Raw genomic sequence first — 24,851 nt, forward strand, 5'->3', positions numbered from 1 at the left:
TCAATGAATGCCCTATATGCAGAGCTACACACATGCAGGCATATCATCTGATGTGGAACGTATGCGCCCTTTATTGATTTGTTACACTTATATACCACCTTGAGGAGCTCAAGGTGGTGTACATAACTCTTCTCCCCACAACAACCCTGTGAGGGAGGTTAGGCTGAGGGATAGTGACCGGCCCAAGGTCACCCAGAGAGCCTCATGGCTGAGCGGGGATTCAAACCCTGGCCCCCCAGGTCCTAGTCCAACACTGTAACTGGTATGCCACACTGGCTCTGAAGTTCCAACTGGCGTACAGCAGGGCTGGAGAACCTGCAGCCCTCCAGGTGTCATTGGGACTCCAGTCCCCATCAGCCCAATGGCAAAGCATCATGGGAGTCCAACAATATCCAGATGGCCACAGCTCCCCATCTCTGTCCAACATGCAAATCTAGGCATCCCTTTTAGCCCTCACAGCTAGCAGGAGTTGGGACCTGTAGGACACAGTGACATCAGAGAAGATGCAGTGTCCCACTATTCTCTCCAAAGCATGCAGCAAATGTGCTGGGGGTGGGAACATTTTACAGCCTGTGGGTCACATGACCTTCTGGGCAGTCTTCCCAGAGGCCACATGATAGTGGTGGCCAGGGCCAGAAACAAAAGCAGGCAGAGCAACAAATCTAAAAAAATTACTTTTGTACACTAGGCTAGTTCCTTCACACTGTTGCACACCTCTCTGTCCTCCATCCAGGCAAGCAAAAAAGGCCAGATTTGGGGTGGCATGCAGAAATGGAAACAGTGGCAAAGGGGCGACGGGGGGAGAGAGACTGGAGATGCTAAACCTCCTGCATTTGTCTCATGGCAAGAGAAGCCTCTTCCTGTGCAGGAGACTCCAGGGCAGCCTCAGATGGCTGCAAGGCACAAAAATGTCTGGTCTGCCCACAAGCCACATCTACCGTACTCCTCCACTGCCACAAAACCCACAGGCAAGTCAGCCCTTTCTCCCTGCCATGCAAAAGCCACAACCCACAGCTGGAAAGCGGAAGGGGTCAGGTGAGAGAATCACATGGCCAAAACCGTAACATGACCAGAGGCATAAGAAACAAGCCTGGTTCAGTTGGTGACCTGACAGCCTACAGGACTACCTCCCAGGCATCCAAGAAGTCAGTCTGTGAGTATTTAGAAAAGGATGCTATGATTACTAAGACCCAGCATGGGTTTCTCAAAAATAAGTCATGCCAGAGCAATCTGATTTCCTTTCTTTGATGGAAGTATAAACTTAGTGGATTAGGAAAATGCTGTGGACATAATGTATCTTGATTTCAGTAAGGCTTTTGACAAAGCCCCCCATGATATTCTTGCAAGGAAGCTGGTAAAATGTGGGTTGAACGACGTAACTGTTAGGTGGATTTGTAGCCAGTTGACTGACTGAACCCAAAGAGTACTTATTAATGGTTCCTCCTCATCCTGGAAAAATGTGACAAGTGGGGTGCCGCAGGGTTCTGTCCGGGACCTGCTGTCGTTCAACGTCTTTATGAAGGATGAAGGAACTGAGGGGATGCTCATCAAATTTGCAGATGACACCAAACTGGGGAGGGTAGCTAATGCCGCGGCAGACAGAATTCAAAATTACCTTAACAGATTGGAGAACTGGGCGCAAGCTAACAAAATGAATTTCAATAGGGACAGACGTAAGGTTCTGCACTTAGGCTGGAAGAACCAGATGCACAAATATAGGATGGGGGACACCTGGCTTACTAGCAGTACATGTGAAAAGGATCTAGGGGTCTTGGTTAATATGAGTCAAAAGTGTGATGCAGCAGCAGCAGCAGCAAAAAAAAAAAAAAAAAGCTAATGCTATTCTAGGCTGCATCAACAGAAGTATAGTGTCCAGATCAAGGGAAGTAATAGTACCATTCTATTCTGCCCTAATCAGACCAAATTTGGAATACAGTGGTACCTCTGGTTGCACACGGGATCCGTTCTGGAGCTGCAGTCGGATCCCAAGGAATTAGCAACTGGAGGTGCCTGTTCTGTGCATGCGCACGGCCCAGTAGAGTGCTTCTGCGCATGCGCACGCGGTGAAACCAGAAAAAATACTTCCGGGTTTGCCACATGTGTAACCCGAAGGATATGCAAACAGAGGTGTGTGTATCCAGAGGTACCACTGTACTATGTCCAATTCTGGGCACCACAATTTAAGCAGAATATTGATAAGCTGGAATGTGTGCAGAGGTGGTTAACCAAGATGATCAAGGGTCTGGAAACTAAGCCTTATGAGGAGCGCATGAAGGAGCTGGGTATGTTTTGCCCCTGGAAAAGAGGAGACTGAGAGGAGATATGATAGCCATCTTCAGATATCTTAAGGGCTGTCACATGGAGGAGGGAGCATGCTTGTTTTCACTTGCTCTGGAGAATAGGACTTGAACCAATGGCTTCAAGTTGCAAGAAAGGCGATTCCGACTAAATATTCGGAAAACATTTCTGACAGTAAGAGCTGTTCAGCAGTGGAACAGACTCCCATGAGAGGTGGTGGACTCTCCTTCCTTGGAGGTTTTTCAGCAGAGGTTGGATGGCCATCTGTCATGGATGCTTTAGCTGAGGTTCCTGCATTGCAGGGAGTTGGAATAGATGACCCTTGGGGTCCCTTTCCAACTCTAAGTTTCTATGATTCTAAGTCTCGGACCAACCTCTCTTGGGAGGGAAAAGGGGGAGAGAAGAAAATAAAGAAAACCCACCCTGAGAGTTTTATGTGGCTGTGCTGAAGAACCTAAACAAAGTCAGTGCCACCCACTGACATGCTGACTCAGAATAAGCAAAATGGAACCACAGCTGTAGATTGTGATCAAGTACAGATGTGCTACAGGCACAGCTGAAGAAACCACAGCGCAGCTCTGAAGAACATAGGAATCCGCCTTATACTGCATGCAAATACAGATGCTACGGCCCTTCCTGGGCCATCGGGTGCTCAGCTTGTTTCAGTGAACCTTGCAGAACAGTATTCCTGGTGAGGCATCCTCCTCCACTGCACCCAAGGGTGGGCAGCTAGGTTAGGGAGTGCAGGGCAGGCTCTGTAACCTCCAGGACCTTGCTGCCACTCCCTGACAACCAGCATTTCTGGCTGCCTCAATTCTGCCTCATGGTAGGACCAGTCCTGTTCACAGAACTTTACAGAAGGCAACAGCCACTCCTGTGACATCACCGTTTTGCATCAGCATGCTGGGTCTGCCTGAGGCAGGAGTAGTCATAGGATGGACACTTATGCAACAACAAAATTTGAGTATGAATATGGATGAGAAGTTGCCTTATACCTCAACAGCCTATTGGGTCCTTCTATCAGTGTTTCTCAAACTTGGGTCCCAGCTGTTGTTGGGCTACAACTCCCATCTTCCCTGACCACTGTTCCTGCTATCTAGGGATGATGGCAGTTGTAATAATAATAATAATAATAATAATATTTATTATTTGTACCCCGCCCATCTGGCTGGATTTCCCCAGCCACTCTGGGCGGCTTCCAACAGAAACCAAATACAACAATATCAAACATTAAAAACTTCCCTAAAAAGGGCTGCCTTCAGGTTTTTTCTGAATGTCAGGTAGTTGTTTATTTCCCTGACCTGTGATGGGAGGGCGTTCCACAGGGCGGGCGCCACTACCGAGAAGGCCCTCTGCCTGGTTCCCTGTAGTTTTGCTTCTCGCAGTGAGGGAACAGACAGAAGGCCCTCGGCGCTGGATCTCAGTGTCCGGGCTGAATGATGGGGGTGGAGACGCTCCTTCAGGTATGTAGTCCAACAACAGTTGGGGACCCAAGTTTGAGAAACACTGTCTCAATACAAAGCCTACAGTGGATGGTAGCACCTCTTCATGGTTTCAGACAGGGGACATTCCTAGTCCTACCACCACGGTCACAGGCAGAAACGCTTCTGAATACCACTGCAGGAAACTGCAAGAGTGGAGAGGTTCTGTTGCACTCAGGTCCTGCTTGCGTTTTTCCTATAGATATCTGGTTGGCCATGGTGATAACAGGACACCAGACCAGATGTCCTGAGCTGGAGAGGCCAGGGATTGAACCTGGGACATTCTGCATGTAAAAGAGATGCTCTGTCATTGAGCTACAGGCCTAGGTGTGCCAATTTAGAAATAACTACTATAATCTAAATAGAAATACAGTCCATCACACCATAGCAGGGAAGACTTTGAGCATATGACCCGTATGCTGTCCAGCACAGCAGCTCAAGTCTGCTGTCCAGGATCTAACTGCAGAAGGGTGACTTCAGGGCCCCTCCTGCTCTCCTTTTCTTAGAGCTCTTGATATTCAAACCAAGATGTCAGGGACTGGCTGGACACTGAGGAGTGCTGGCTGGCTATTGAGGAGTGGGCATTGGGAGAAGCGGAGGTTGGAAGAAGGGAACTGGGGGAAGCTGTAACAGCTGGGAGACAAGAGTCAGAAGTGCAGGATTGGAGAATGAAGAACAAGAGCAGGAGGAGGAAGAGATCAGGGCTTCCACACCTCCTCCTCCTCCTGACCCCACCTCTCCTGCTCCACTGTTTCCCAGGACCAGAAGACAAAAACAGGAGGAGCAAAAGGTCACATGCAAGTGGAGTGTTCACCTGCTTGCATGCAGCTTGGGTGGGGGAGATACATAAGCCGAGGTCAGTGGGTGGGCCTCTCTGTTGCGGCAACTGCATCATCAGGTGCACACCTAGGGGTAGCTGAGAGGCGTAGGATTGATGGACGTGCCTTTTCCTAACTTGTAAGTGTCCTTTTGACAATGAAGAGTTAATTCTTGACATTCCATGCCTGTCAGCACTGTGACACAAGCTTGGGAATGGAAAGTTCTTCAAACCTACAGGGCTGTCCTCTCTAAAGCAGGACACAGGTTCACCCCTAGGTAGACAACATGGTGCCCTTTAAGCATTGCTGGAGTCTCATCAACTCTGGCCAGCATAGTGAAAAACAACAACACATCCTAAGAGCCTGCTGGATCAAGCCACTTGCTCTCAAAGCGGTCAACCAGATTGCCTATGGGAAGGCTGCAAGCAGGACTTGAGCACCACAGCGCTCTCCCCCTCCTGCGGTTTCCAGCAACTGGCATTCAGAAGCATTCACAGCCATCAGGGTTAGTAGCTGGAAGGTCAGGGAGCTGATTTCCAGCAACATCTGGAGGGCATCATATTAGCTACCCCAGTCTAAAGTGGCACATACCCAAGCACTGTTTTCATGTGCTCTTCCGCTAGGGCCATATCAAACAGGGTTCCCCCCCCCTTTCTTTCCTTCTACATTTTTCCTTCCAAATCTTTATTTTTTCTTTCTTTCCTTCCACTTTTGCAAGAGGGTTGTAATATGAGACACGGGGCTTCTGTTTAAACCAAACATACCCAGCCAGAGCCTGCTCTAGCACACAGAACCCACTGCACGGTTCCTTCAGTTCCCAGCCATAAACAACATAGCCGCTGTCCAGAGGTTTCCGATTTATGTTAAAAGGGGAAGCTGAGGGAGGGGCCAGGAAAAGACCACCATTAGTGGTAACAAGCAGCAAAATCACACAGATGCAGCCCATGTTCCATCTCGCTCTGCCCAACCAGTACAAATGCAAACACTAATGGTCCTTTTTAGGGACAGGTGAGAAAAGAGTTTAGTTTGCATCCGAAGGCAAACCTTTAGAACAATTTGCATACCGAAACACAGCCACCCTCCAAAGGTCGTACTACTTAGAGTATCACCAACCCGGTGATATGTACAAAAACGCATATACTAGGGTAAGCACACATATAAATGCCTACGTTAGTGAAAATAATGGAATAAAATGCTTTCCTTAGGGGAAATAGCTGTGCAAAACTGTGTATGTTGGGCAAAACTGCATATAAAAATGTGTATTTTGTACCATGAATTCTAAGGTGCTGATGAATATTCATGAGGACACACACACATATGCATATATATGCAAATTGATGTGGAAATGGAGAACTGAACTGAAGATTGTAAAAATAAACAACTGAAACAGAAATTGACAGATTCACCTACTCCTAGTTCTTTCAAGAGTTCCCACCATATTCATAAAAATCTTTCCCTCAAACAGACCACCTTGTAGCAGCAGCCCGCTTTGTGATAATGAGCCCCAGCATCAACAGAGGACTCATAGCTAGAAACACAGCAGTAAGGAAAACATGCCTTATGGAAATGCAGTGGTTGAAATATGGGAACCTATTGCCCCAAACAAGACCGGCACATTCACAATTGCATCGCCTTCCAGAGAGGGAGTTATCTCTGTTGCTTCGGCTGAAACAGATTTCCTTAAAGTCTTGAAGAACGTAATTGCATTAATTACGGCGTAAGCTGAAGACTCCCTAGAAAAGACCCTGATGTCGGGAAAGATGGAGAGCACAAGGAGAAGGGGACGACAGAGGATGAGATGGTTGGACAGTGTTCTCGAAGCGACTAGCATGGGTTTGGCCAAACTGCGGTGAAAGACAGGAGTGCCTGGCGTGCTCTGGTCCATGGGGTCACGAAGAGTCAGACACGACTGAACGACTGAACAACAGCAGGCCTGAATCCACCTCATCAGATGCGCATGAAAAAGAGGACTGTGAGCCTCCAACACTGATGTCAGAATAATAAAGATCTTTTTAAAGGGGCTGCATAAAAGGCTCTAGCCACATCCACACTGTACATTTAAAGCAGTGTGGTACCACTTTAAAAAGTCATGGTTTCCTCCCACCATGGTGCTTTAAATGTATGCTGCAAATGTGGCCCTAGTGAGCAACCGTAACCACTGGACTGGGGCTTATGGGAGTTGTAGAGGTTGAGGAAGGTTGGCATATTCATTTCTTTTAAAGAAGCGGGTCCCATATTAAAAGTGCCAAGTCTGGTTGAATATCCCCTCCCTCTAAATAGGTGGTGTACACATTTGAATTGAAAAGAAGAGTGCAGTGGAGATCTTTGACGGAAAAGAAAAGCAGACCTAATGCCGCCCCTTACCAGGTTTTTGAAAAGTGCTGTCACTTCCCTGGTGAAGACAGCCAGATTCAAGAATCCCGTAGAAAGCTCATGATTGTTCTGTGAAAGGTGGTTGTTGCCAAAGTTCTCCAGAGTTTCGCTGTACTGCTCCTCGTTCTCCACATGCGCTACGGAAGAAGACACAAAAATCAGGAGAAAGGAAGGTTTCTGCCGGATTCAGATACCCACAGAAGTCAGGGAAGAAGCAAAGCAGTGTGTGGGATTTGAACATGAAGATAGCCCTGCAGGATCAGATAAGAGCTTTATACTGAACCACATTCACAGCGCTATGATACCACTTTAAGCAGTCGTGGCTTCTGCTGTTGTTTGTTAAGGGCACTGAGAGCTGCCATCACAGAGCTACTAGCCCCGGAGTAGTTTAACCATCAATCTCTTTTGCTAGGCAACTCTGGGAAATGTAATTCAGTTAGGAAAGTAAGTCTCAGTGCCCTTAAACAAACCACAGTTCCCAGAATTCACTGGGGGGGAGGAAGCAACGACTATTTAAAGTGCTGCCAGTGTGTTTTAAATGTATGAATTTGTCCTAGCTCATCGTCTTGTTTCTCACCGTGGCAAGGCAGACACCTCTGGGAAGCCAACAAGCAGGGCATGAGGGCAAGAGAGCTCATGTTTCCCAACAACGAATAGTTGGAGGCACGCTGCCTCTGATCCTGGAAGTAATATGTCTCCATCATGACCAGCACCCATTAATAGCCCAGCAGGAACACCAACTGTCAGGCATTATGTAGGCATGTGCTGAATTGTGCAAAGCAATCTGTGGCAGTGGCGCTGGGTGTGCACCAGCAGCTGTGAGGAGAGGGCTTGAGCCTCTTCCACTGCATCTCCAGCAACATCCGACACCCCCCACTGCAGATTTTTATTCACTTACTTCCTTTCATTGCATTTACACCACCCCTTTCCTCGAAGCAGCTCAAGGTGGCATACTCCTCCCCATTTTACCTTCACAACAAATCAGGATGAGAGACTGTGGTCCGTGAGCTCCTGGGTCCTAGAATATTAGCAGCAAGAGAAACCTAAATTGCCTCCAACACCATCCTTTAGGCCTCTTGAATGAACCTGAGCTGCATGTGTGGCATATATAGGGATTGGGGGCTACCTTTGAAGGTGACTCAGAAACTACAACTAATCCAGAATGCGGCAGCTAGACTGATGACTGGGAGTGGCCGCCTGGACCATATAACACTGGTCTTGAAAGACCTACATTGGCTCCCAGTACATTTCCAAGCACAATTCAAAGTGTTGGTACTGATCTTGAAAGCCCTAAATAGCTTCGGGCCAGTATTCCTGAAGGAGCTTCTCCACCCACATCCTTCTGCCTGGACACTGAGGTCCAGCGCTGAGGGTCTTCTGGCGGTTCCCTCACTGCAAGAAGTGAAGCTACAGGTAACCAGGCCTTCTCAGTAGTAACGCCCGCCTTGTGGAATGCCTTCCCATCAGATGTCAAGGAAATAAACAACTATCGGACATTTTGAAGAAGAAGAAGAAGAAGAAGAAGAAGAGGAGGAGGAGGAGGAGGAGGAGGAGGAGTTTGGATTTGATATCCCACTTTATCACTACCCGAAGGAGTCTCAAAGCGGCTAACATTCTCCTTTCCCTTCCTCCCCCACAACAAACACTCTGTGAGGTGAGTGGGGCTGATAGACTTCAGAGAAGTGTGACTAGCCCAAGGTCACCCAGCAGCTACATGTGGAAGAGCGGAGACACAAACCCGGTTCCCCAGATTACGAGTCTACCACTCTTAACCACTACACCACACTGGCTCTCTAGAAGACATCTGAAGGCAGCCTTGTACATGGAGGTTTTAATGTTTGAGGTTTTGGTGTGTTTTAAACATTTTGTTGGGAGCCTCTCAGAGTGGCCGGGGCAACCCAGTCAGATGGGCAGCATATAAATAAAAAAAATCATCACAGGCTAGGGGCACCCTTTACCAACCTGCTGCCCTCCAGATGTTGCTGAACAACAACTCCCATCAGCCTCAGCCAGTTTGGAGAGGATGGGAGTTGTAGTCTAGCAACATCTGGAGAGAAGCAGGTTCCAAATCCTTCACTTGTGCTGTTCTAGGGCAAGAATGCTCAGTGCAGATTTTGTTATGCCTTTGCTTCAAAGAGATCCTAATCCAGAAGACTTGTGTTGCAATTTATGTATTTTGAAAGTGGATTGCACAAGGCTGACATCAGCTAAACCTTGCACAAAGGCAAATTGCGCTCCTGCTGCCAGTGCAACCCCATAAAATCTCCAAATATGTTTAGCCGCGAAGGAGGCTGTCACAGAATGTTTACAAACAGCACAGCTTCTGTGGGGAAAGCAAAAGGTCAGTCTGGTGGTGGGGCAGCTGGGAGAGGGCAAATCTGGATCCCAATTCATATATCCCACCAAAGAGAGTCATCTTGTAGGGTCGCCAGACTTTGCGGGTAATGGACTGTGAACTAGACCAGGGTGAGATGCTAAGAAAGAGGTTAAAGGGGGTTTCTCCAAAATCCAGGAGAAGAGAAGGGCTGCAACAACTTGGTTGTTGTGGTTGTTCAGTCGTTCAGTCGTATCCGACTCTTCGTGACCCCATGGACCAGAGCACGCCAGGCACCCCTATCCTCCACGCAACAACTTGGTGGCAGAGCTTAGATCAGAAAACCAAGAAGCTGGAGAAGCAGGGTCTGGGAAATAGTCCAACATTAAAACTCTGTAGAAAGCCACTGTCTATTAGCATGAACAATACCAAGCTAGATGGACCAATGGTCTAACTGTGTAAGCAGCTTCCCAAGTTCCCCGATTGACAGCAGGGATCATTCGTTTAGTAGCCTAAGGGTTCATTCTAATGACAGTTAAGACAGCCAATCAAGAGGGGGTTGGTAGTGGAAGTGTTTGCCTAGCACCCAACCAGAATGGCATGATCCTTGCGCTCTGATTGGCTGTGGGAGTTCTGAGGGAGCCTTTCCTCAGTATGCTCTGCTGAGTATCTTTCTGCTTTGAAGGAGGCCTGTTCTAAAAGACAAAAAGCAACAACCCTAATTATTTCTCCTCAAGTTATGCACAAGTTATGCACTGCTTTTGTTCAGTTTGCCCAATAAAGTTCATTTTCTTTCTTGACTCTGTGTTATTCAAATAACACTGCTAACACTGTACGGGGGGGGGGGGTCAGACTGCACTTTGCACACACCTGGCAGCACCTACCCGTTCCCCCCAAGGTGTCCCCCCACTCTTCCCCACCCCTTGGCAGCCACACCAGCACGCAGAGAGCATTAACTTACTGAGCCCAGAAACATGAATAGCTTTCACATATTTCCTGATCCGCTGGAGAATGGCTTGGTCTCCATCCAGGCTCTGCGAGGCAAAAAAGAGAGAGAAAAAGACACAGGTTTGTTAGAGTTGCTGGGCAGTGCCAAGCTGGGAGGCGGGAAGAGGGAATTGCCAGGCCACACAAAGTCTCTTTGAAGCTCCGGCCTGTGGCAGATGTGCAAGGCAGCTGCCAGGCTACCCAAATCTGGAGTGGAGAGATCCCAAGCATGGGGAGGGGGTGGGGGTGGGCTGTGCAGAGATTGAGAGTGAAAAAGAGAAAATGCATTGACTGAACAGCGCAGAAAAGGAGGTGCGGCTTCCAGCCAGTTCCACCCTGGCTGCAACAAGGGCAGAGAACACGTTTTGCATGCAGAAGATCATAGGCGCTACTAGTTTGAAAGGATCAAAGGTATCAAATGATGGGGAGGACCTCAGCACAAGACATCCAGGCAGCCCCTGGCGCAACCTGAAACCTGCTTAAGCACCTAGCAGGGCCTCATTTGAATGTCTGCTGCCTTCTCTTGCATTCTGTCTTGAGACTGGAATGTGGCCTGTCAAGGAGCTCAGCTCAACGGTAGAGCAACTGTTTTGCTTGCAAAAGGCCCCAGGTTCAGTCCCCGGCATCTCCAGGTAGGGTCTGAAACTCTAGAGAGACACTGCCAGCCATTATAGAGAGAACCAGTCAGTGTCTACACTGCAGACAAGCTAGATGGGCCAATGGTCTGGCTTGGTATACAGGAGCTTCTGATGTGTCTGTGGGACGGGTTATTGATGGCTAGGAGAGGACATACTAAATACAATTTATCTCTCCAGTCTCCTACACGTGTGAGTTAGGCAGAGTATTAAAACCCCATCCTTGGCAACGAAAATTGAAGCTTTGGAACGAGGTTGCGAAGCCTTTCCTTTTTTGAGCAATTTCACCCAATGAAGGTTAAGCTGGCTTCCTCATGGTTTCCCTCTTAATGAAAGAACCAGGCAACAACCCATTAAGTATAGCACCCACTTATTTAACAGTCTGGCACTGGATCACAGCAAAGGCAGCAGCAAAACTATGCAAGCAAGGGTGCCAACTTGAACAAAACTTGGGGGGAGGGGCAGGAAAGCACCATCCTGCGTAACTGATCACAAGATGTGGCACACACTCACCATTTGAAGGGCAATGCCCATCAAGTTTGGAGAGACCCAGCCCCCTCAAATATTTTGTTGGGGGTGTGAAGGGATCTCAGCCCCTAGGAGTTGGCTCTGATGTATGCAAGTCAAAATACTACTATGTTTCAAAAGGCATAGCCCATTACAAAAATGGAGCCTGCGCTCAGGGAGAGCGCAGACAGACATCCGTTTGAATCCAAGACATGGTGAGGAAGGGTGGTGCCCATCACTGCTTCCCCTCCCATGAGAGCAAGTTCCATCGTTTAACTACAGTATGCACTATGTGAAGAAGTGCCTTCTTTCATCTGCCCCGAATCTTCCAGCATTCAGCTTCATTGCATGTTCCCAGGGTCTCTAGAGGGAGAACAACTTTTCTCTCCACTTTCTCTAATTTTAGAAACTTCCATCATGTCACCTCTTGCTCACTTTTTCTCTCAGCTAAAAAGTTCAAAGCCCTGCACTCCACCCCCTTGGTCATATTAGCTGCCCTATCAGAATATCTACAATACAGTATCCTTTTTGCCTAGCAGGAGGCAGGAGAATCATAGCGCTCTCTGGAATTCACAGGCATGCTGCCTGTCTCTAATCCTGGCTGCCAGCAAGTAGCCATCAAGACTAGGAACCTTTAACAGCAGGAAGGGATTTCCTTTCTGGAGGCCAAATGCTCCCCCTTCAGTCATTTGTCCATGGTTAAAGTATCCCTGAAGGTGCCTCTCCATCCAGGGGTATAATTTCAGTTATCAGGGAGTGAGGGGGAGAAATGGTTCGCAGTTAAGTTTAAAAGGCCTGTTTGAGGAGATATTCAAGACTTAAATTGCAACACCAGAGAAACTACAGTGGGATTTAAGAGCATCCATTCCAGTGACATTTTATACTGCCCAATAAAATGATAGCCAAGGTCATCCAAAGAAGGTCAGTCAATTGTATTTTTTAAAAGAAAGCAAAGCGTTTTGTTCTTGTGTCGTGCATGCTATTGCTTCCTGGTGCATAAGTATTTCACTGTTTAGAAACCAACCGTCAGTGGTGTAATTCAGATGTCACAATCTTACCTGGTTTGGAGAAAATGGGAAACTGTGGTTAACTGAAGACTGCTTAGACTTTCAGTGCAAATTGGTGGACAGGGATTAACGTTAAGACTAACAGTTTTATTACTTGCTTTAGGAGAGAGAGTTTGGTGGTTACTATTTCTGTCAGTGCTAATTGCCAGATTTTCATGGCAAATTGAATTTATTTCTCCCGCATCCCAAGTTGCAGGGGTCTTTGTTTACCTGCTCATCTAAGAGAGCAGCACTGCCACAAACCATCAAACAGGTTGCAGAGAAGGATGGAGCAGCAAAGAGTTAACCTTAAGCTTGGCCGAGGTTCAGTCATGATAACAGTGCTGGAAAAATACTTGGAGGGTGTAATCATCTGGATGGGGAGAAAGCAATTGTTTAGGGTCAAGCAAGGGATAACATTTGTTAAAATGGGATGAAGTCAGAGGAAAACCGTGGAGGGGAAGGGAGCGTGGCTGGGGGAAAGGGGTCTTCTTAAGGGAAGGAACATCATCAGCAACCCTCAGCATGCATGGAAGGCACCCGTAGCTCTTTCTTTACAACCTGATGTTAACAGCTGGGATAGCTCAGTCAGCAGAGCTCTTAATGTCAGGGTGGTTTCCTTTTACCCAGTCAGTACCTACTGATATCTATTTCTGTTTTTATGGATCTTTTCGTTGATTCTATCTTTAGATGTTGTACTCCACCTTGCTATGTTTTTTTTGTGAAAGTGTGGGTTATACCTTTGCAAATAAAACAAATTTGAACCTGCAACCATCAGAGATGCTTGGATTTGCCCCCCGAGTCAGCCTCTGATTGCTCCCTGAAAACAGCATGAACCTCACAGTCAGGAATCCACCTAGGCAAGGAAGCAGGGCTCCACCAGCATCCACAGTGTCCTTGGCAGGCCTGAGCCTGTCTCAGGAGCTGCAGAAGGGACAAACACCTACTTTGTTCCTGGAAGACCAGACGCAGGTGAGAGGCAGACTGCTTGTTGCTAATTATACTCAGTAGCATGAGATTCTCAATTGCAGCAAACAGATTTGTTTTTCGTAAAGCTAAGAATGAGGCCACACCCTTGCATTTTGTTGCCATCTCAGAAGAAACATCCCCTTCCTTCACTTTCCTACTTTCAGAGATCTGGAAGTTCTTGTAAGCATTCTAGCATTGTTCAGATGAAACATTTGTAAACATGCCTATTCTCAAGCCAAGACCTATGCCCCTCTCCTCCAGTCAACAACGGAAGCTCACCTGTCTGCTGTACAGTGTACAGGTAACTTGCAACTTGTGCATATTCACATTTACAAACTCAGATATATAAGCTAGGCGCCATATGGCTCCTTAAACCAGTCCCCAAAATGGAAGGCCTAGTTGTTATTGTTGGGCCCGACAGCTTGAAAGTCATATTTTTCAATACGACTTCTTGGTTCCTGAAATTCATTCTGATTGTGCAGATAAAATATAACAGATAGAATTCTGCAGGTTGTGTTGCTAGTGTGTGAAAACGGTCAAGATCCAGTGATCCCCAGGCATGCACCTCCAACTGGTGGAGATGTCAGGTGCCATCCTGGTGCCCAGGCATCTTCAGGTGCAAAATGTGCCTGGCTGCTGCCAAGTTTTGAGCACTGTCTGGGACATAACCCAAGCATAAGTTGAGAGTCGCCTGTATTCCATTCTCTTGTTCTACAGCAGGAGTTGCAATGTGGTGCTCTCCATATTTTGTTGGACAACCCCCATCAGCCACAGCCAGCATGTCCAATGGTCAGGGGATGATGGGAGCTGCAGTCTAACAACATCTAGAGTACTGCTGCTCTCTAGCAACTTCTCCTGTACCTTTGTTTTTTAAGGCAAGGAAGTTAGATTAGAGTGTGGGGAAACCTTCTGCGGATCCCCAGCTATTGTTGGACTGCAAATACCTAGCTAGCAGGACCAATGGTCAGGAGTAATGAGAGTTGTAGTCCAACAACAGCTAGGGACCCAGGTTTGAGAAACAGTGCAGTAGACCATGGGTAGGCAAACTAAGACCCGGGGGCCAGATCCGGCCCAATCACCTTCTAAATCCGGCCCACAGACGGTCCGGGAATCAGCGTGTTTTTACATGAGTAGAATGTAAAATACAGTCCAGCCCCCCACAAGGTCTGAGGGACAGTGGACTAGCCCCCTGCTGAAAAAGTTTGCTGACCCCTGCACTAGACTATAATTCCCATTACTGTTGGTTATTTGGCATATAGGCTGGGACTGAGGGGAGTCCAACAACATCCGGAGGGTCCTAGATTCCCCACCTATGGGTTGACTAAGTGCTAGGAAGACATCACCGTTCCACAACTCACTGTTGACAATCCAACCGCAGCTCAGTAACCAAGCATCTGCTTTGCAGATGGTCTCAGGTTCAATCCTCAGCATCTCCAAGATGGACTAGGAATGTCCCCCTCTGAAGCCGTGGAGGATCGCCATCCATCAGTGTTGACAGTACTGAACTAGATGTGCCAGGGGTCTGACTCCATCCAATGTAACTTACCTATGTCCTTAGGTCTATCAACAGTTCAAAAAGAGACTTCCTGGTGTGCAAAATAGCATCTTCCACATGTTACATGTTCCACAATCGCCCAAAGACACTGCTTTTTATTTTACTTTCTAAGATCCCCAAGCTCATGCCAGCAGAAGCCAAGTCAGGCAGCTGTGCATGCCCCACTGGACTTATGCAGCTGCAGTCCAAAATCTCTCAGAGATATACACCCCTCCTTGAGGATAATCAGCTCAGCCACAGATGCAGAGATGCAAGGGAAAAATGTTTCCAGAATGAGAGAGAGGAGACAGCTCTGCACCTGTAGCTGGTGGTGACCTCACACAGCCTCCATCTGTGACTGCATTAGACCCCATCACTGACCCCACGGAGCCTCTCTGTGCAATTGTCTAATTTACACTCTGCATTCTAGAATCAGCCTTGAATTCCTTCCAAATGTGCCCGGCTAGCCAGATAGAATCTTTTGCTGGCTGTCAGAAAGAGAGTGCCTCTTTGGAAATCTCCCTTTCTTTTGCACGCTGGTTGTTAAGTAAGATCAATGAGAGCCATTCTCCACTTTGCAGAGCTGCTCAATGAAGTGGGAACTGGTTGGTACGGCAATAAAACACAGCCAACTGTTAAGGAAGCCCAGCCTGAAAAGGGCAGCGATGAAATCTAAGATTAGGAGCAGCAGAGTATAAAAAAGATATTCAGAGTCAGGGGTGCCAAGAAGATTTTCTGAGGCCACTATCTGTGGACTCAGGCCTCTGCCCTACCTGCAAAAGAGGGCATGCATTTGCATAAATAGTGCATGTACTTTGCATCATGCAAATTTGCATATTCCCTGCAGGTGGGGTGGAAGGCTCAGAATTAAATAAGGGGTCACATGTCAAGTACTAAGATGCTTGGCAGGCAGAGTGTCAACAGGCAAGGTTTTCCCCGCAATTTTATTTCCATACCAGAAAAGGCTTAATCAGTTGGATTTCTGCCCAATTCAAGGCACAAGAGCCCCACTTTTCCTAATTGCTGACCTTAAACTGTGAAAATAACTCTAGTTTCATGAGTCGTAAAGTGTTGATGCTGGGTAGCCAACATGGTCGCTCATGGCTATCCTGGCTACAGCTAATGAGAATTGTAGTCAAATCCTGCTGGAGGGCACTACGTCGGCTACCCCTGCTGTAGATCTTTCATCATTTCCTCTTAAGCTGGCAATACTGTACTACATTCAGTGAAAGACCAGGCACAGTTATTTCAGATGGCAGGTAGGGGGTCAAAAGATTTTCAGATTTACAATGACTAAGGTTCAGATCCCTATGCTTGGACTGATTCCAGATTAAAAGTGAGCAGTGTATTCTAAGGACTGCGGCCATTAGTTATCCATCAAAACAAGTACAGCAATGTTATCAGCAGGTAAGAACAGTCACCCACCTCTCTCTCAATAACAAGGATTTCAATCCTTTGCATAAAATATACACATTTAAAAGTTCATACTAGCAGGAACAACCCACCCTGAAGTGGGTGGGAAAGGAATTAATCACCCCCTCCCCAGTTACTGCTGCAATCTACTTAACAGCCTAAAACTATCTTTCACTCCCTACCTTTGCTTTAGGATGGGCTCACTACTGCCCAGGATAGTTACAGTAAAATCCTGTAAAAAAAATTCTCAATTATTTTCATAGACTGGAGGCCAAGGTTGACACACACACACACACACACACACACACACACGTTTGTTTGTTTTTGCAAGCGTTTTGAAGAATTTTGTCACAAGGCTCAATTAGCTCTCCACTTCAGTGTCTGAAATTTGCCCAGACATGCCTGTACAGTGTCCCTCCTCCACTTTGCCTCTTCCTCCATGATGACTTTTTCTCTCTCCTGAAAACAACATTTCAATCCAGCCTATGCAGACCCAGACTGGGGTGGATGGAGGTGAAGGGGGGGGGGGTTCTGGCCTTGGCCCAGGAAGGAAACCAACTTTTGAAATTCATTCTTGTAGCATGTGGCAATATCAACTAGCTTATTTTTCCTTTGTCTTTTTTTTTAACTGTTAGCCAATACTGAGGAAATGTCACTCCAAGGCAATTTCTCTAGAAGTAGAACACCCAAAATGTTGTTGGACTACAATACCCATAGTCCTCAACCATTGGCCTTGCTGTCTGGGGCTGATGGGAGTTGTAGTCCAACAACATCTGAAGGACACCATGTTGGCAACTGCTCTGAGGTATGCTGTTTTATCCTTTGTTCAGTGAAGGTTTCCCTTGTTTTACTCATAAGAGGAGCCCTCCCAGATCAGAGGTCAAAGACCATCTAGCACAGCATCCTGTTCTCGCAGTGACCAACCAGATGCCCATGAGAACCCCGCAAGCAGAATCTGAGCACCACAGCAACTCCAGCCAGCTACTGGTATTCAGAGGCATGCTGCCTCCAACAGGGAAGGGAGAGCATAGCCATCCTGGCTGGTAGCTCCTGATATTCTTCCCCTCCATTAAAGCCATCCAAGTTGGTGGCCCCGACTACCTCTTGATGCCATATCGTCCCTTGTTCTTTGAAATCTGCATCAGTACATATGGAAACATTTGGGGGGGGTGTTCCAATAGCAGTAACATGAACTGAAAGACACCCTGAGCAAGTGCATATATAGGGAATGCTACAGGGAATCTGGAGAACAGAGGCCACAGCCCTTTTTTGAGATCCACTGTAACAAGAGTAGTGCCGGGTCACGTGAGGTTTGTTTCTTGCACATTTCAGTTTGTAAAGGTTGCTGCGGCAAGTATTGCATATTCCCAAAGGAGAACAACCCCTTAGGAAGTGGGGAGCTGAACCAGAGAGTGGGAGAGAGAAACCATCTTGTCAGAGCCCTGGCCATCAGCTCGAAATTGCATCAGACCCTCAACCTTTGCTGTGCTCCCTGGTTTGCCATTCTGACAGAATTGCCAACTTCCCCTCCTGCCTCTGGTGTTCTGAAATGTTGCCTAAGCATCTTTAGAATGAGCTTGATGCGGATTCTGTTCTTTTAAACACCTACAAGTCCAGTTTTGAACCAGGGTTGTTTTCGCTGCTGCATTTCTTTTGTTATACGGCAATTATAAATGCTTGGTTGTTTTTATTATTATTCGCTCCAGCTTGATTCTACTGTTGTAATTTGATGAGAACCTAGGCTGAAAGGCAGCCTGGTGTCTATTTGGGGGTGGGGGTGGGATGAGCAGGGCAGATATAATTTACTATAAATAAGAATCATAAGACAAGCATCATAGTAGGCTGGGACGAAGAGAGAAACTCTGATCAGGTGCATTTGCAGTTCTTCTCTTTGACTGGCTTGCTGCAGCCCATGAGCTCAACCTTCACTGAATTCAGTCCCAGCATCCCCAACCACTTCACTCACTTCCGGTGCAGGGTGGGGAACCTTTTTAGACCAACGGGCCAGATCCCCATCCCTGTGGGCCAACTCTGACAAGTGAGTGTCGTTATGACTTCAGATGATTGAAATATATTTTCATACCTCTGCAAACCTTGCATAATGATATATCCTCTCTTGTTCCTCAGTGTCCCAAATGTGGCTACAATCCAATTGGCACTCAGTGCCTGAGTTTGCTATACCGAGGAAATGACGTCTCCCAAACACACGCATGTAGGCCAATGGCACTTTGCTCAACTACAGGAAATAACTGCAAGCTGTGGCTTCTGGGATTCTTGTCTAACCGGTTAAAATGGAGATTTAGAGCAATCTATAGGTCATGTATAGCTCTGGACATAACTATGCAGAAGCAGAGCTCATTTGCTTAATAAGGGGCACATGCACACAAACCAACCACAAGCCAAAAGAGCCAAGAAAGCAGTGATATAAAAGCAAGCACAATTCAGTATATACGGTGCTTTCAGGGGCAAAACAATTCCCCCAAGTCAAATGGATTTTCCCAGATGGGGTGCCAAGGTAGCATCACTAGGCTCCCAGCAAATCTAAACTTAAAAAGTACAGCACTGTACAACAAATGGAAGGTGGAGTTCTTTTGTTTCCAGCCTCTGACCTGGAAACTATATGAGGTCATGAGGCCAAGACAGAATTCCAAGCATGATCTAGAAGTAGGTCAGCATGAGCTCATGGGAAGAGTGGATCTGGAAGAAGAGCAAAGCTTTGACTGGGGATGAAATCGCAGGATGGCTGTGACTTCTTAACCTGTTTCTTGCTCTGTACAAATGACGAAGACCCAGCTTACTCTAGAGTGGACTGTTGTGAAGTGTGGAGAAAGTGAAAAAGGTTTCTCTCTCCCCACCCCCCATAATACTAGAACTAGGAGCCATCCTATGAAGCTGAATGTTGGAAAATTCAGGACAGAAAAGAAAGCTTTTTCTTTCTTTTTTTTGCATAATTAATCTACGGTACTCACTCCCACAGGAGGCAGCAAAAGCCACTAACTTGGATGGCTTTAAATGAGGATTAGGCAAATTCTCGGAGAATGAAGCTATCAATGGCTACCAGCCCCAGTGGCTAGGACCTTATGTCCACCGTTGGAGGCAGTATGCCTCTGAATGATGGTTGCTGGGAAACCCAACCAGGAAGTTTGCTGTTGTGTCCAGGTCTTCCTTGGAGGCTTCCCATAGGCATCTAGTTGACCACAGTTAGAACAGGATGCTGGACCAGATGAGGCTGATCCAGCAGGGCTTTTCTTCAGCTCTCATGAGGTCAGGCAGTTTAATTACAAAGCATTTCTGGTGAACCACAGGTGCAATGCAATAGCCTCTCCAAATGTGTGCCAACACCATACCGAAGAGAAGCACTGTACTCTAATAGTGTTAGAACCGCCTTGGGGAGGCTGCCACCACAATGTGCATCTTGCAGAGTTCTTGGGGCCCACAACGTGTCTGTTGGGCAATTAAGCTCCTCATCTTCCGCAATTTGCCTATTCAGGAACATCCTATTGCTTCATTTCCTGAATAGTGCCAGATCACAGTAGCAAGCTGCTGTTGTTGTTGTTGTTGTTGTTGTTGTTGTTGTTGTTGTTTTAAAGGCAACGGCCCACTCGAAGAAAAAGGCTGCAACAAAATATCAAGGGCTCTATATTACGGATGGCCATTTGGACATGGCTTCTATTTTTGCAGACGATGCTAATGTTGGAAGGAGTTCAACTGATACTTCAGCTGCATTAGCAAAAGCGTCACAGGAACGAACAGCAATACAACAAACAGCAGCCTCTTGCCATTCTGCACAAGTGACGTGACAGACAGCAGTGTAACATAGCAAGTTTCCATCTATTTGACAGAAAAGGTTGTGCCCAGTGGCATCCTAGTCACAAGGCGGCAGACAGGGGAGGGGTGGGTTCAAATCCCCACCCAGCCACTATGAAGTTGACCAGGCTCAATTGGTTAGAGCATGGTGCTAATAATGCCAAGGTTGCAGGTTCAATCACCGTATGGGACAGCTGCATATTCCTGCATTGCAGGGGGTTAGACCAGATGACCTTCAGAATTGTAGAATTGGAAGAAACACTATGATTCTATGACCTTGAATAATCACCCTCCTACCTCACGGGCACAGCCTAACTTGGAAGGTTCCTGCAAGGATAAAATGAGGAAGAGGATCGGCCCCATGTGTTATTCGGAATACCTCAACAGGCAAAATAAAAATGTAACAAAGAGAGAAGCACTTCTAAAGTTTCACATCCAGATTTTTCTGAACCTCACCGAGTTCAGGCCACAAATGTATTTGAAGGGTTTATTGATCACGTTGGTCTGCCCCACAAAGCCCCTTCTCTTTGAAACAAGTATAAAAGTAAAGATAAAGGACCCCTGACAGTTAAGTCCAGTCGCAAACGACTCTGGGGTTGCGGCACTCATCTCGCTTTATTGGCTGAGGGAGCCGGCGTTTGTCCGCAGACAGTTTTTCCGGGTCATGTGGCCAGCATGCCTAAGCCGCTTATGGTGCAATGGAAGACCATAAGCGGAAGACCAGAGCAGCACATGGAAACACCGTTTACCTTCCCACCGGAGTGGTACCTATTTAACTACTTGTTCATTTTGAAGAATGCTTCGAGAGCCTTATAGGCGCATACACACACACACACACACACACACTTAAAGGTTTGTGGACCTTTCTTCCATTCATACAATAAATAAAAAAGCCACATATCTAAATGAGTCTGACAGTTATTGGAGTGTGAAAACATACACATAAGCCAGGACAACATGCAGATGCCCTTTGACCACCAGCTGTGTAGCTTGGCATTTGGTAAGAGGCAACAAAGAAGCAGATCACGGGTGAGGTGTAGGGATCCAATGTGCATGAATCAGATATGCCAGGTAGCAAATGATCCTCAAAGGCACACAACCCAACAGCTTGATGATGATGATTTTGCATTGCTAACATTGTTTATATTACTAATATCCTTTATATTCTGCTTCCCAGCGACCCCAAAAATTAGCCCATGAAGCTATTTCCAATCATAAAGCAACAACTATTTCAAACTGGAGTAGGATCCAAGATCCATTTCAAGCAAACTCCTTGAACATAAGAAGAGCCTGTTGGATCAGGCTATTGACCCATCTAGTCCAGCATCCTGTTCTCAAAGTGGCCAAGCAGGTGTCTGTGCAAAGAGCCTGCAGGCAAGACCCAAACACAAGACCCCTGCAGTGGTTTGCAGCAACTGGAATTCAGAAGCATTACTGCCTCTGACTTAGCAACAAGACAGGATCTACATTTATAAAATTATATACAGGGTGGGTAATGTGAGACCTTCCCTAGATGTGGCTGGACTACAGCTCCCATCACTGACCATTGCCAATGCTGGCTGGGGCTGATGAGAGTTGGAGTTCAACAACATCTGGAAGACCACGGCTTCCCAACCCCCAAATTTAGATGATTCCTGAGAACTGCCCCTATGGTTAGGGGTGGAGAGTCATCACATACAGCTTGACTCCATCTCCGGGGGACACTCAGGGTGAACAAGCAGTTTTGAAATTAAGAACATAGCCAAAGAGACCAAGAAAGTCTAAGCAATTTTTTTTTTTTTTGGACCAAAGTGTATGCATGCAAGCTTTCCCATTTCCCAGAACTCATCAGATACTTTTTGTGGTGCTGCACTAGAGAAGGCACTGTATAGCACAGCAGCATAATGGAAGAGGCTTTTGGAACAGAAGAGGTCTCCAGCCCTAGGTCAGCACTGCAATGTCTCCATTATGTAGGGTTCTCAGAGCTGCCTCAGGGATTGTAAAGAATTCAGAAAGTGAGCAGGTATCTGTAATGTCAGAATGAGGAATTGCAATGGAATTCTCATTACCCAAGACTGCAATTCTCAGGGTTTGGAAATCAAAGCACTTTTACAAGACAAATAAACAAATCTGCCTTTTAATCCAGAGTGCATTACTCAGTGTGGAAGGCAGCAATTTTGACAAAAAGATACTTCTCATTATCATCCAAGATTACACTCCTTATGGTTTTTGGGAAGGGGTGTGGGGACAGAAATCAAAGCATTCTTTAACAAGCGAGATTAAGAAATATCATTTTTAATAAAGAGTGCATTACACAGTGTGGAAGGCATCAATTCTGGCTGAAGGATGTTTCACTTCCAACATTGTAAGAAAAGCATCGTTTGTGGAAACGGCCTCTAACCATGTTCTTTAGAAAGACTTCTCTCTGTGTGTGTGTGTGTTTAAAAAAAAAAAAAAGACTAAAGCATACAGTACTGGGTTGTATCCAGATAAGTCAAATTCAGAGGAACTTTCATCTCTGCAAACAACCTAGAATAAGCATGGATCAGAGGAACTTTTTACTGGCATGTGTCAAACACTCAAGAGTTTGAGGGCTGCAGAAATAACCTTAGGCTACCATCAGAAAAAGACAGGAGTGCCTGGCGTGCTCTGGTCCATGGGGTCATGAAGAGTCGGACACGATTAAATGACTAAACAACAACAACCATCAGAAATCCACTTCTCTCACACTGATAACAGGGCATTTCTATAGCTATCAGACAATAGCCACAATGGCTATGTTTGACCACCATCAAAGATGGTATGCCTCTGGATACCATTTGCTGGAAAATCTAGGGCAGGCATGTCCAACAGGTAGATCGTGATCTACTGGTAGATCACTAGACATCTGTGGTAGATCACTGGTAGATCACTGGCTCCCCCCCCAAAGAAACTCAGCAACTTTGGCTCCCCTAAAAAGAAGCTCTACATCTTTGCCCTGAAGCCCCCAAAACAGGGATTTCCTTCCTAAACAGAGCTCAACTTTGACCCAAACCCCCCAAAACATGGATGGCTTTCCTTCCAAAAAAAAGCTCAACAACCTTGACCTGAACCCCCCAAAAGGGGGTAGATCACCGTCAGCGTTTAACTCTGTGAGTAGATCGCAGTCTCTTGGAAGTTGGCCACCCCTGATCTAGGGCATGGGTAGGCAAACTAAGGCCCAGGGGCTGGATCCGGCCTATTCACCTTCTAAATCTAGCCCGCGGACGGTTTGGGAATCAGCGTGTTTTTACATGTTATTTAAAATGCATCTCTGGGTTATTTGTGGGGCATAGGAATTCGTTCATTTCCCCCCCCTTCAAAATACAGTCCAGCCCCCCACATGGTGTGAGGGACAGTGGACCCACCCCCTGCTGAAAAAGTTTGCTGACCCCTAATCTAGGGAGTCTGGTTGGCCATTGTGAGGATGCTGAACTAGATGTTTCACCAGCCTGATCCAGCAGCCAGGCTCCTCTTGCGCTCCTATGTTTTAGCTAGACTTGTGCTTGACAGCCCTTCCAACGGAGGGTGCCTCCAAACAAAAAACTGTCTTCTATAAAACAGGATACATAGTTGCCTTCATGATAAGCCTTCAGAAAATGGTACTCCCCATTCCCAGGAATTCTCTCCTGGTTCATAATATTTAAACAGGTGAAGTAACCATTCCAAATGCATGCATCTTAGCATCCTGGTAAAGAGTCACTTGGAAATCTCACAGTCCCCCTCCCAGAACAAACACACAGAGAGACATCTGGATGGAGAACAACTAGGATATCATGTGAAATGCAGATGGAGTATTGATCCAAGTGGAGAAGAGGCTCAACAAGCAAAAGTTTGTTTAGTGGGGTCACAGCAAACAAGAAAAAGTACACGGCTAAGTAGCCTGAGCACCTACAAAGCAGGTTGGCTTGGGAAGAGTGGCCTCCTGAATGCTGACCATGCATTCACAGAATCTTGTCCTACATTCTGAACAGAAGAAGAACTTGCATGGCTGGGAGTGATAATTACAAGGAGGACAAATATAGATTCTGAATCTGTCAAGTACAAAGTAAGGCAAGTGGGCCTGATTTAGACAAAGCCCAATCAAAGCCAAACCTACTTGTGAAGATCTCAGCTTGGGCCAAATCAAGACAGCCTTGGCCAGACTGAATCATCCAGAGTGAACTGGGACTGTCAGGGGGCAGGGCATGAGGTGAGAAGGCTGAAAAGGTGTCTGCTTCCCTGAGTGCTCTCCACAGGGATTCAGAATTTAATCCTCCTCCACTCACCAGCTTGGTGAGTGGCAGATTCAATCCTGCAGGCTGCAGGGTGCTCTTCTGCAAGTGCTTTAAAAAGGGACCACAAGGCTCATCTAGCCCAACCCCCTGCAATGCAGGAATCTTTTGCCCAACATGGAGCTCAAACCTTGAGATTAAGAGTCTCATGCTCTATCAACAGGAAAGGCGCTTGCGAAGAAGCAGCCTGCAGGGTTGACCTCCTGTTCCTGGACGGAGGGGTTTGGCACAACATCTGCTCCTGCACCAGTCCTAAATATATGCTTATTTGGGGTTTTTAAAACACCTAATGGAACGTTAGCCTTGCACCCACATTTATTTGGGGCTGTATTTGGGCTGCATCAGGTGTCCCTCGGGTTGGCGCAGATCAGGGGCAATCTTGGCTCTACAGATGTTCC

At 46.8% G+C, this 24,851-nt stretch overlaps 1 protein-coding gene across 1 annotated transcript in view; it reads right to left on the reverse strand.

The window, feature by feature from the left end:
• The window catches only part of ASAP3 (ArfGAP with SH3 domain, ankyrin repeat and PH domain 3), a 63,193-nt gene that overhangs the window by 36,995 nt on the left and 1,347 nt on the right, over positions 1 to 24,851 (reverse strand). Inside the window, exons 2-3 of the mRNA XM_033157912.1 lie at positions 10,246 to 10,318; positions 6,962 to 7,107 (exon numbers count right to left, since the gene is read on the reverse strand). Coding sequence (XP_033013803.1) covers positions 6,962 to 7,107; positions 10,246 to 10,318 — 219 coding nt within the window. The remainder of the gene's footprint in view (positions 1 to 6,961; positions 7,108 to 10,245; positions 10,319 to 24,851) is intronic.

This window comes from Lacerta agilis, chromosome 8 (genome assembly GCF_009819535.1).
Source record: "Lacerta agilis isolate rLacAgi1 chromosome 8, rLacAgi1.pri, whole genome shotgun sequence".
Taxonomy (NCBI): domain Eukaryota; kingdom Metazoa; phylum Chordata; class Lepidosauria; order Squamata; family Lacertidae; genus Lacerta; species Lacerta agilis.